This window comes from Poecilia reticulata, linkage group LG17, assembly GCF_000633615.1.
Source record: "Poecilia reticulata strain Guanapo linkage group LG17, Guppy_female_1.0+MT, whole genome shotgun sequence".
NCBI lineage: Eukaryota > Metazoa > Chordata > Actinopteri > Cyprinodontiformes > Poeciliidae > Poecilia > Poecilia reticulata.
Genome location: NC_024347.1, coordinates 9,081,981 through 9,094,871, shown reverse-complemented (window position 1 = coordinate 9,094,871; position 12,891 = coordinate 9,081,981). Strand labels below are relative to the sequence as shown.

The window sequence follows — 12,891 nt, the reverse complement described above, 5'->3', positions numbered from 1 at the left end:
TTCAAATCTGAAACTGAGTTTTTCTCAACACCTATTTCCTAACATTGATGAATATCTTTAATGTGAGAACGAGCTTTTGCTTTCTCGAACATGATGCAGCTTCTTTTTGTCATTGATAAGATGATTTACTTCGCATGCTTGTTAAGTTTTCGTTATATGTTTAACATTTTTATTAATATCTTCCAAAATAATATTTACTTTATTAGTTTTTCATTCGATTAAAACCCAAATACATCATTAATGGGCTGTTTTTTTGTTTTGTTTGTTTTGTTTTTGCAGGTTCAAATTTAAAGCAACACAAAAATTTAATTAGTAAAATTAAACAATTTAACATCCGAATTCTACCTTATTATTATTATTATTATTATTATTATTATTATTATTATTAAAGAAAATTACGTTTATTGGTTTTTTTAGAATGCAAAAACAAGGAATTTGACTTCGGCGTCACACGGTCACAGCGCACATATGTTAAATATATAGTTTAAAGGAAATTTAAAGTTAAAAATATAAACAGAAAATAAACAACAATAATAATAATTGGGTTTATTTCAGCTGTAGAGCCTATATACGGTATTTTATGTGGCTTTATTCAAAGAGGAAATGCAGCTCTTATTAAAATGAAAACACAGTAAGAAGCTGAAAGGCCGTTAAAAATGTCTCATTAAAGGAGCTGAGACTGAGAGGCTTCTTCCTTGACCAAATGAAAGCCAGAAGACTCGAGCTGCCAGCGGCCTGCAGGAAGGAGCTGCTCAGTCCGGAAATAGCAGCTCATTAGTGGGATCAGTTCTGTCCCGGAGCTCCGCTGCTCTGCCACCGCTCAGTTCGCTTGTCCTGAAAGTAGGAGGGGGGTGAGGGGGAGATGAGGTAGAAGGGGCGTGGTTTATGGGAATGATCTAGAGGTGCGCTTCACGGACCACGCTGTGATTGGCTGGCCCTCTCAACAAGCGGCACGCGACTAGGGATGTTGCTATAAAGATTCCTCGCGTGACCGATCTTCAAGTAAAACTTTGAACAGTGATCGTCCAGCCCAGATCAACAGGTTGGTGGAGGAGGAAAAGACGCCATTGTTCCCGCAGCAGCAGGAGCCCAACATGGACGCTGTTCTGGATCCCTTCTCTGCGCTCGACTCTCTCTCCTCCCCTCCTTATTTTGACGATGACGACTTCTTCACGGACCAGTCCTCCAGGGACGGCCACTTGGACACCGAGGACTTTCTAGATGAAGATGTGGACTTCCTCAGCTCTCACCTCCAGGACTATTACAGCAAAGACGGCTGCGGCAGAGCGGCGCCCCACGATGGGGACTATGACCTTGGCAGCCTATCATTCTCTTCCTCCTCCTCCACGTTTTCTTGCACCACCGACCTGTCCCCGCAGACGGGCCGCCACGTCGGGCAGCTGCTGAAGCGCCGCAGGCGGCTGCGCTCAGAGATAGAGATGCAGCAACTGCGGCAGGCGGCGAACGTCCGAGAGCGCAGAAGGATGCAGTCCATCAACGACGCCTTCGAAGGGTTGCGCTCCCACATCCCCACCCTGCCCTACGAGAAGCGGCTCTCCAAGGTGGACACGCTGCGCCTAGCCATCGGCTACATCAACTTCCTAGCTGAGCTCGTGCAGTCTGATCTGCCAATCAGAAACTCGAACAGTGAGACACACGCTCAGCCAAAGAAAGTCATCATCTGCCATAGAGGAACAAGTGAGTCTGCTTATATTTCTGCACCGTCAGTTGGATGGTTTTCTGATTGAGAATCCAGATGATGTTTCCGCTCTCTCCCTCAGGGTCTCCTTCTCCCAGTGACCCGGACTACGGCCTGCCCCCGCTGGCCGGTCACTCTCTGTCCTGGTTCGATGAGAAGCAGCTCCGGGAGCAGAACATCATCCGTACCGCCAAGGTGTGGACCCCGGAGGACCCCCGGAAACAACACCATACGGCCCTGACGGACATTGAAAACGAGCCTCCTTTCGGCCTGGTGGCCTGATGAGAAGCTCCGGAACCTCCTGATGCGCCTTCAGGAACCATGAAGCCATTGTGTAAATGTCGAACCCCCTCAGCGCACTGAGGCTCCCCAACCGGAATCAGTGTTACATACCTTTATCATGTTGATAATTGGGTTATTTGTAATTTCCCAGCTGGCAATCGTGTATTTATTATATTTTTTCTTACAGATGATAATATATATTTTAAATTAAATGCAGTAAGAGGAAACATGTTTTGTTTTGGTGTAAGCCGATTTGAGCACTTATTAAACGATCCGTTTTTACTGTGAAATATCAAAATGTTCGTCTGCTGCATATTTTTCAATAAAAACTGTAAAAATTATCAGGACAATGTTTGGACTTGGAATGCGAATTTGTTTTAGTACTTTTTTTTTTTTGCAATTTTCCCACAGACTTCTCTCCAGTTTTTCAACTTTTGTTTTATAATGCTCTTATTATTTTTAGAGGTCTTGAAAATGTGTGAACGTTTTCAAATAAACAAAATGAAGTCAAACTGAACTTCCTTATGTTATTTTTAAAATGAACAGCTCATCCAGCCCACATGCATGGATGACTGTTGTTGGATTAAACGTTCATGCGCGGCTTGGTTTTATGGAGTTGAACTGTGGCTGAAGATGGAAAAGAGGATGCAGGCAGAAATGTCAAATTGGTAAATATGTCTATGACAGAAATATGCAAATGAAGGGCTAATGAGCAGCCGGCCCAAACCCCCAACAGCTGAAGGTGTTTAGAGCGCAGAGGCGCAGCAGCGCGGTGGGGATCCGCTGATTGCGGCTCTGTGCTGCCAGGTGCTGCCGGGACAGATTTTCCCGTGGTAGTGTCCTCCTGCCCTCCGTCGCCCCCGCTGCATCGACACACTGCAGCATAAATGAAGCAAACGGCTCTGAGCGTCCAACACAAGCACAACGACGCTTCGCTGCAGAACAGCAGAGCTGAGCAGCTGAAGGCGGAGAGGGAGCGCAGCTTTCAGTGGTTTCAGGTGCGTTTGGATTCGAAATTAGATGTATCGACACACTGGAATTACCCTTTTTTTTATCTGGTGACTCCTTTATTTGACGTCTCTGTGCCTCTTCAGCTCTGTGTTCCTGTTTTCACCGCCGCGCCTTGCCGGAGCTCGTAATCCCAGTAGGGGCCATTACAAAGTCACATGTTAGTGAGTCATTTCAGCTTGACCTTTTCTTGACGCTGTGGTAGTGTGAGAGGATTCAAACTGTGGCTGCATTGTTGCTGTTCGCACCTTTCCTCCTTTGGACTCACAGTTTCATGCATATCCACATCCTTTGGTCCGGCTGCAGTCAAGTGGAAGGGAGAAGCTGAAACGGTCCCGGCTATCATGTCGCTCTGCCTGTTATAGGGTTGGCAAGTCTTCTAAGAACAGCCGCATTTTACTACGTGACAGGTTTTATTCCCCTCAGCCGCTCTGGCCCAGGCTTTATGCGCCGCGCCAAGTGTGCAGAGAAAGGCCCGGAACAGAGCTGAAAGGAAGGCCGCTGACTCACCGCAAAGCAGACTGCGGCATTCCGCTCCAAGATCTGCAAAGACGACAGCAACAATAATAATGGCAACAATAATAATAATAATAATTTCCAGTGAAAGCAGAGTTTTATTTTTTCTAACATAACGCAGTAGATTTGGCAGATTTCCCTCTTGTTCCGTCGTTTTTCTGTCCGGAAATGTCCCTGCTCCTGCTCGATTGACTTTTCTTTTTTTTTACTTGTTCCGTCTGTTTCAGATGAACTTGGCCTGGTTGAAGCGGCGCTGTGGGAAACCGCAGTTTACGCACCAGGAAACAACACGTGAACTTTGCTTCTCACTGCTTTTCAAAGGACAACGATTGTTATGTTCACTGCCCATCACTGGGGTGATGAAAGAAACCCCACAAAGCTCTTCTGCTTTCTTCACGCTTCCAGGAGAGCAAAGTTAAACTCCTCATCTGCACCAATTCTGTTAAATCCGCTTTACGGCCGCATGTTGACGCACCGGGGGAGACGCTGAAGAAGAGACACAAATCAGCTTGATTTGCAGATCATCTCTCGACGGTGGCAGGGTCTTTAGGTTTGGGAGGGGGCTTACCTCAATACTCTTCATCTACAGCCTGCCATTAAAGCTGACCAAAATCACACCTGATCAGAGCTTTGGGTGGATCACCCGTCGCTGTCCGGCCTTAAACGTATCTTTATGGGCGTCCCCCTCATCCTGCAGGCCTGTATCTCTGGGAAAGCACCTGGTAGCAGAAACTTTGTCTCTTTTCATTTCCTTGCGTCCGGGTTCCCTGGACAGCAGCTGCCTAAAAGCAAGCAAAGAGTGGCCCTTGTAGTGTATTCGAGATGGATTTGGCACCGTGTTCCGCGTCTTTAAAGTTCCATTAGCCATTGTCCACGATACAATATGGCCGCTGTAAAGCATGACGTTTTGCAATAACAAAAAACACATTTTCATTTGTGGTACAGTGGAGTGAAAGCGCAGCGCTTTCGTGGCCCAGCCAAGCCAAACGTGTCCCTGCGTTTGCTTTGTGCCCCGCAGCCAATTAACAGCGAGTTCTTTGAGCTGCACCGCGATAAGCCAGTTTAATTTATGTCTTCTATTTTTTTCAGGACAGAAAGGAGGTGGATTTGGCAATTTTCTTGTCATCACCTGGTGCTTTCTTCGCAAGAGTGTAAACTATCCTGGGTGTCTCCAGAAACATATGGCTCTCAGCACCGTGCGCCATTGTATCCTGCGTTGATCACTCATTACCAGCATGTAACAAATCCTTTATTAGCTCTGTTTTGTGTCATATTTTCATCCGGTAGATTAAGCAGATGCTACGATTGTACAATCCTGGCTGTAGAGCTACTCAAGACTGAAAAGGAGATGGGCACTCGGTTATGGGAGAGGCGAAGAGAAAAGCAACAGGCACATCTTCAGAGGAATAAAACATTTAGGAGCCATAAACAGACTTCAACCTGCTCTGTTTCAGCCTTTGTGTTGTTTGGGAATAATTAATGTTAATAGGGACAGGTTTGTATCATTTGAATGCAGGACCACAGGTGCAGAGTGACAGGATGAATAAGCAGCACTGATTTTTGCCAAAGCTCGAGGGCTCTTGTCCAGGGTCTCCAAGTTGATAGAAAATATTGTAATCTCTTTGATTCGCAGCATTACTTTCACAGAGAACAAAGCGTGGAGATGAAAAGCTTATGTTGAAGTGAAACGGCCAGTGACGGTGGCCGCTTCACACTCTGAAAGGAAAAGGGAAGGGGGCGAGTCATTGGCAATACGCGCTCCTGGTTTTGTGCGCAAGTGCTCCATCTAACTCAAATAAAGGAGCCTTTCCAACTTTTAAAGGACCACTTTTAGCCTATAATAAAGACTGAACGGCTGTAGCCATTAAGCATATGGTGCTAAGGCGCTGGTCTTTTGTCCCCGCAGAACCCTTGAGATCCTAACTTTCGTTCTTTATGGGAAATTGAACTTGTTGAATAATCCAGCTTAATGCACCAAAGGCAACATGTGGCACCGGGGCGCACAGACAGGTCCTCCCTTCAGGGGAACATCAAGTGGCTAATAAAGGAACCGAGTAGTGCGCGTTTAGATGGTGGTTTAATTTTAGTCCTGACGCGATCAACTTTCTTGGCTGAGCAGAATGAAACATTTGGCAAACTAAACGTGGATGATCAGCGGCTGAAGGCACCGACCAGAACTGAAGCAAAAAGCGACGAGGACTCGTTTGTCTTGTTATATAGAAGCTTCAGCGTAATGAACTGTGGCTCCCGCCTCCCCTTGTGTCAGTCAGGTTTTATCAAAGCGGTAATAATCGGGTCACACTTTCATTGAACGTCTCATAGTTCAGAAAACCATTCTAACCAAGGATGTCACCTGCAGGCCTCCTACTACAGCGCGGCGTCTGCATTTCCCGGTGGTTCTGACTTCTGCGTAAAACTTTCAGGCTTCTTCCGGTTTCTTTTTGTTTCAACAGTGCACGCGCGTTTCTCTGCAGGATCTCGCGTGTCTGGAAGAAATTTGCGGAATTCAGAAATAAGACCGCACGTAGTGGCGCGTCCAGTTCTTGCAGAGCAGTAGAGGTTCCGCTATCAAAGCATTCTGGGATTTATTTACCGGACTTCTAGCTGTTTTCCGCTCTTTCATATTTCAGTGGAATGCTTATTTCTCGGGTGCATTTTAGGCTGTTATCGTTGCGTTTCAGCAGTTCCGGCATGCAGATGTGAATGTGTGTGACGGAGCCAGTTGGCCGGCTCTGGCCTCTGAAAACCCTCCTGGTGGACTGAACACGCCGGGCTGACCTCTGCGCCGGAGGACGGGGATGCGCTTTTCAACGAATTGGGCAGAAAGACGTCCAGCTTTGATCTTTGTTTCGCTGAAAGCCGGCTGGATATGGAAGGCATTGTGCACAGCTTTTGCGTGCCCCATCATAAAATATTAGTCTTTTCACATAAGAGACTCATTTGAAAGCGGAATGAAGCAGACTGGACAGATTTCAGAAAGCAGTAAATTCAGAAAGGAAGCCATTTATCTGCAGGTGGGAACTTAAATCTGACTGAGGATTTGAATGTTCTTAGAAAAAATCTTCCACATTTTGACAAATGATTGAATTTCTGTCTCTGACTCTATAAATCCCCGAATAACTCAACAAAAAAAGTGATGAATTGCTAATATGCAAATTGTAGTCACGGCCGTTTGGACGTGTGCTTCCCCATCCATCTCCCACATTCTGCGGTGCTGATTCCCGTCGCGCGCAAGCGGACTCTCAACCCGTTCAGACCGGGGGGGCTTTTGTTTGCCCCCTGCACCCCACAACCTCCACCCCCATCGCCTGCGCTGTCAGTTGCCAGGATTCAGAGGTGTAAAAGCATGCATCATTTTTCACCAGCTCTCCGTTCTGATATCGACAAAGGCCTGCGCTCTGGAGCAGCCTCTCCGCTTGTTCCCTGGCTTGAACTTCACTGATATCCAACTGCTCCCTTTTCCTCGCCTGAACGCAGCGCAGCGGGGATGGATTTGCAAGACAAATGCAGCTGTGTGTGAGAGAGAAAGTCAAGTGGCACAAAAAGACCATTTCAGTCAGGCGATGGGATGGAGAAAGTTAGCATTATGTGGGCGTCAAATCAATCAAAAACAAAAGACCACATGCAGAAGATCTGCTTCTGGATTTAGACTTGGGGTTGAAATGGAAGCGTAACTCCACTGAAACTGGGCAGACTGGGAGAACTGGGATGGCAGAGAATCCTGCAATGTGTGAGCAGTAAGTAAACAAATAGACATAATCAAATTGCAGACAGCTGAACCTAACCAGCTGAATTATCTGTTTATTCATATAGTCTGCATCTGCTTGTCTATCTTGCATAGTAATATTCAAGAACCTTTTGAAAATGACAACCGTTAAGCATTAAACAAACTTTTCATTAAGCCCAAATTGTTATTTAAACATATTTTTTTAATTGGTTGACACTATATTTTAATCAATTAATTGTAAAGTGGAGAAGGACCAAAATTAACAAGCTTTCAAAATGAAGTCCTTGTGTAATTAATCTGTAATGTGTTACACTTTGTAATAAAGTTCCAAAAATAAATGTTTGGGGTAAACTTGTATATCCTAAGTTTATATATCATATAAACAAATTAAACGCTGTCATTTTTAATTATATTAAACATCAGTGCTGAAATGTTTGTAAGACTAAATCAAGTCAGATTTTTGATGTTCTCATTAAAACCAGCATCTGTTCTAAAATCTTTCCACTGGCTCCCTGTAGCTCAGAGAATAGACTTTAAAATACTTTTGTTAGTTTATAAATCTCTGAATAGCTTAGCACCATAATACATTAGATCTGTTGTATCAACCTTCCAGACCTCTTAGGTCTTCTGGTTCTGGTCCAAACCTTGAGAAGCAGCATTCAGCTTCTATGCATCACAAATCTGGAACAAACTTCCAGAAAACTGCAAAACGCCTGGAACACTGAGTACCTTTAAATCTAGACTAAAATGCCACTAGTTTAGTCGTTTTTTATTCATAGTAGCTGGACCACTAAACCACTAAACCATTATCAAAATAATGTTGATGATTTTGATACTGGCACTTGACAAAATCTTATATTTACTGCTTGTTTCATATTTGGTGACTGTATAATGTTTCTGTGATGTAAAGCACTTTGAAACGCCTTATTGCTGAAAATGTGCTATACAAATAAACTTGACTTGACCTGATAGAAACAGGACTTTCTAAATGACTCAGAGCATTTTGAACTCTGTCCTGATGACAGTGACTGCTGCTTACAGGAATAACTCACATTGACTCAGGAGTACTCAGACTGTCAGGAAGCTCTCCACAACCTGTCAATGGAAGTATTACTGCACAGTGAGCTTCTGCTTCTCTGCTGTGGAGTGAATGCCAGTGGAGGGAGCAAGGTGTGGGAAGCCCTCCTGAACGTCTTCAACACACTGTGAAAGATTACCAAAGTTGTTTTTATGAAGAATTCGTTTAAACAGCTTGAAGGACACAAGTGAAATAAAATTAAACTTTAACTGTATGTGTTTTTACAGTGTTCATCTGCTGAAATCAAGACTGCTGTGGAGCTGCAAAGGCATTGACTTTTTACCAGAATATATTTTCCTGCAGTAAGCTTCCAGGTAAATTTCAGATGAGCTACAACCAAGATTCTAATTAAATGTGAATTGAATTTATTGTCCCCCACTGATTGTATTTCTTGTTGGTTGCAGCAAGAAATTGAAAAGATCTTGTCCTCTAAATGCAGAAAAGCCCATATTTATGACTGAAAAACATTCAAAAAATTACAAATGATTGAATTGCACACCTTGTTCCAAGATGTTTTCCCTTATTACCTGCTGTCTTTGTCAGCTAATAGATCCCAGTGAATATATTAAAGCAACATTACTCATTGTTGCTTTTAGAACATCGAATGATTAATAGATGAGCGTGAACTTGTAGATTATTGGCTATGCTGAAACATTCTCAATATGGGGTTTAATTTTTCATTTACACCCATAAAAGCTGAATTACCTAGCTTTACTTGTAAACGTGCCAATAGTGATGAGAGAAAAAGGTTCTCTGGAGAAGAGAATCCACAAGTTAGTGCAGCTTTTTCAAAGATGACATATTGTGCCTAAAATCAGTGTCTTGTTTCATTAAGTTAGTGGTTGTAGCTGATGTAATTTGCTGTGGAAGAGGGCAGCTTGCCCTGCCAGTAGAGGAGTCATATCCAATCACAGAGCAGCTAATTGACAGTCTCATGTGGGGAGAACAGCTAATTGATTATAGGCCTGTCCTGTTCTGAAGCACCAGGGGACCGATGGCAGTGGACTCTGGGAAGGTCTGGATCTGCACAGACTTTGGGTATTTTTCTCTGTTTTCAGAAATAAAGAGACAGCTTTTACTATCTTGTTGGGAAGATGTATTCTCTTCTGTACAACTTTTACATGCAAATAACAATGCATGTGAATAAATTGGATTATAAAAAAATCTTTTTTTGGAATTCCAAAGTCAAACTCGTGTTACACAGGTTCATTATATAGAGTGATATGTTTAAGGTATTTCTGTTGCTGATCCTGGCTTATGCTTAATGAAAATTTAAAATTTTGTCAGAAAATTAAAATTTAAATATTACCTTGGAGCTTGTGTCCCTCTCCAGTCTCTCTGGACCTTAATATGAAATGTGTTTTGACATTCATCTGAAAAGAAGACTTTAGACCACTGTGGAACATTCTTAGCTGCATCTTTTATGGTCTCTGATTCAGGAGTGGCTTTAACTCAGGAAGTGCTACAGTTATAGTGTGTTGTATGTGTGGGCCGGTACAGTTGTATACAACACTGGCTCTTGGTGCTCTGAGTTTAACTGCAGCCAATTTCTTGAATACATTTTGTGACGTAATCCTCTAAAAGCTGCAGTTACCCTGTTGCTGCCACACTTATTACATCCACTTCACTGTCTATTCTACTTAGGCCTCTAATAAGCATAGGCACTGTGAGCAGGCAGTTTTTCTCAAAGTCTCATTCACAGGAGGAAACCTATAAGCTCTTATTCAGCAAAAAGTAACGAGTAAATACCAGTGTCTTATTGTCTATTTAAAAAGAAATAAATGCAATTATTTCTGCAGTAATAAATATTTCATAACATTCCCATTCCCAACTTTCCCCTATGCAAACTAAATAAGTCATTCAAAATGGGCATGAAGTAATGTATAATGAAGAGGTGGGTTATAGGAGCTAATTGTCGTGAATAGGGTGGTAGGTTGTGGTGAGGAGATGACGCTGAGACCCAGATTATGAAGAAAATAGTGGATTTAATAATGATCATGCACAAGGAAAAAAACAGTCCACGACAGGCAGCACAGCAGAAGATAAGCGCACAGCTAAAGCCGGTAGCAACTGACTTGAAGGACAAAATAGAGCGAACACAAACCAGGACTTAGCAGTTCTACTGGAGCGTGACGACAAACTTAGACAATAGAGGTATGATGAGGAACACAGACAACAGGTAAGACTAAATACACACGGGGCAATCAAGGGAAGGAGACACACCTGGGAGACGATCAGCGGGGAAGACGCAGAGACGGGACTCACAGGATCACACAAAAAAACTCAAAAATAAACACACAGAAACACGGATCATGACACTAATGGCAGTAGCTGGCTCTTTTAGTGGCTTTATCTAGGAGAGGAACATTTAAGCTCTGAGTCAGTTTTAAAGGCTGTAGGATGAAAGTGCATCACATACAGTTAGTCACATTTAAAGATCAGCCAATGTTCATGTCTAGAGGTTATTCAGCTGGTCAGAGTAACTTCACTTTCATTGTGAATACACCATTGATGAGCTTGAAGCTTAGGGAAGTATTGCGGGTAACAAGTTCAAAAACTTTCATCAGTTAACTTTTAGACTTTATTTGTATGAAATGAGACATTTTTTACATTAGTCTTGCATTTCACTGTTTCATTGTGGCTGAAAAATAGCCAGTGGTTCAATCCAACACAGAGTGATTTTTGTTTTCTATCAAAGTGAATGTTGGGCTCAGCCCATGGGAGGAGCAACATGACATTTCCACTGCGGCTACTAAACAGGTCAGCCAAGGGAACCATGGAGTCCAAAGCAGTGGGAGGGAGACACTTTGAACCAAAACCGTGTAACTGAATCTAAACCAGTGGTTAAACCCATTCAGCAGTGTAGGAATGGGGAGAGTCCGAACAAAACAATGCAATTCATAGCCTAACACAGTCCCTGTAGAATGAACAAGGAGGGGCTTTAATCAGGCAGAAAGACTCAGTCAGTCAGTCAGTCAGTCAGTCAGACTACAGAGGCCATTTCTTTAAGTTGAGAACCGCTGATATTCAAACATCTATTCCTCTCTAGTAAATTTAGATGGTGCTGGGCTGGAGTATGATTTTATTTTATATCTTGAAAAGTTTATGGCAAAAGAAAAATGTAAAGGCGTTTCAGTTAGTTGCAACAAAGACAAGCGATAAAGTAAAAGGGGACGGAGAATGGGGACTCTGGAGTCAGTCTGCCCTCAGCCTGACCTGCAGCTTTCATGCAGCTTGAACACATCAGAAATCCTATTGTGGGAGGTGATTAATTGAGAGTGATAACTTACCATGAACATAGATTGTTATAGGCTTTAATGTGGTAGGCCTGGCTTTTTAAACGCTGCTTTCATGTACTTTGTAGTGCAGCATATGGGCCCAGACGTATTCACTGACAAAAGGCAAATGGAAATTTATCACGCTTGTACATCCCGCTAACAACATGCTCACTCTCTTTTTATTCCAACCCAGACTTCCTTTTGGTTTTATACATTTGAAACAAATCTCAGATAAAATGCATTTTCTATTACAAAGTTAACAACTTATCTTAAGCAAACTACAGATGCAGCTACTGCTTTCCAAACTGATCAGTATAAATTAAGACAATATTTCCATCGGTTCATAAAACATGAGTTGATTGCTTTATTACAGAACAAAATACTAGAACATAAACATTTTCAAATCAGAAAGCGTCAGATGTTTGACTTGACTGTTATTTCTGAAGTTAAAGATGCTTCTATTAAAATGATTTCGCTTCACTCATTTTGAACTTTCTTGAAGAATAAAAAAATTAATAATATAAAATATTTTTAAATTTACACTTCTGGAACAATAAAAAAAAAAAAACTAAATACAAATAATGAGCTTACTTACTAACCTGGATTTATACCTTACATCAGGGGTTCCCAAACTTTTTGAGACCAAGATCTACTTTTTCTCTCACCAGCCGCCTGAGATCTACCTCATGACACAAAGACATAAAAATAGCAAATTAAACTCTATTGACTTATTTTATATGTGAATATACATCAGTTATAGCAGAAATAATAAAGTGACAGAAAACCTAATGCAGTTTCTTCCTCAGTGAGATTCTGACACTGGGAGCAGCTTACTGGTTTCTGGTTACTGGTTTCTGGTCTCTGGCTACTGGTTTCTGGTCTCTGGTCTCTGGTTACTGGTTACTGGTTACTGGTTTCTGGTTACTGGTTTCTGGTCTCTGGTTACTGGTCTCTGGTTACTGGTTTCTGCTCTCTGGTTACTGGTTTCTGGTTACTGGTTTCTGGTCTCTGGTCTCTGGCTACTGGTTTCTGGTCTCTGGTCTCTGGTTACTGGTTACTGGTTACTGGTTTCTGGTTACTGGTCTCTGGTCTCTGGTTACTGGTTTCTGCTCTCTGGTTACTGGTTTCTGGTCTCTGGTTACTGGTTTCTCAGTAAGAAGCTGGTTGCAAACCTGACGCCAGCAGGTGTCAGTCAGTCATGGTGGATCTGAAATTTGGTGTGATGACCTCARTATGAGAAACTACAGACTGAYAGGAGGAACCAAAGAGCCCAATAAAGGTAAAGGCAAATATTCTGAAGTCG

The 12,891-nt window shown here is 42.7% G+C and overlaps 1 protein-coding gene and 1 long non-coding RNA gene across 3 annotated transcripts in view; one reads left to right on the top strand and one right to left on the bottom strand.

Moving 5' to 3' along the window:
• The window catches only part of LOC103479231 (uncharacterized), a 19,991-nt gene extending 7,710 nt beyond the window's left edge, over positions 1-12,281 (bottom strand). For both annotated transcript variants that reach the window (XR_001777466.1, XR_001777465.1), the window contains exons 1-2: positions 11,601-12,281; positions 8,285-8,435 (exon numbers count right to left, since the gene is read on the bottom strand). This is a non-coding gene — a long non-coding RNA (uncharacterized LOC103479231). The remainder of the gene's footprint in view (positions 1-8,284; positions 8,436-11,600) is intronic.
• Positions 824-2,371, top strand: ptf1a (pancreas associated transcription factor 1a). Its single transcript, XM_008433545.2, has 2 exons — positions 824-1,698; positions 1,782-2,371. Exons 1-2 carry the CDS (start codon positions 1,095-1,097, stop codon positions 1,979-1,981), a joined length of 804 nt encoding a protein of 267 aa, XP_008431767.1. The 5' UTR covers positions 824-1,094; the 3' UTR covers positions 1,982-2,371.
• Positions 12,282-12,891: the final 610 nt, after the last annotated feature.

Excerpts from the sequence above, each read along its gene's own strand:
- ptf1a (XM_008433545.2), top strand. The coding sequence starts at position 1,095 with ATGGACGCTGTTCTGGATCCCTTCTCTGCGCTCGACTCTCTCTCCTCC. Across the intron at positions 1,699-1,781 it reads CATCTGCCATAGAGGAACAA|GGTCTCCTTCTCCCAGTGAC; the intron begins GTGAGTCTGCTT and ends TCTCTCCCTCAG.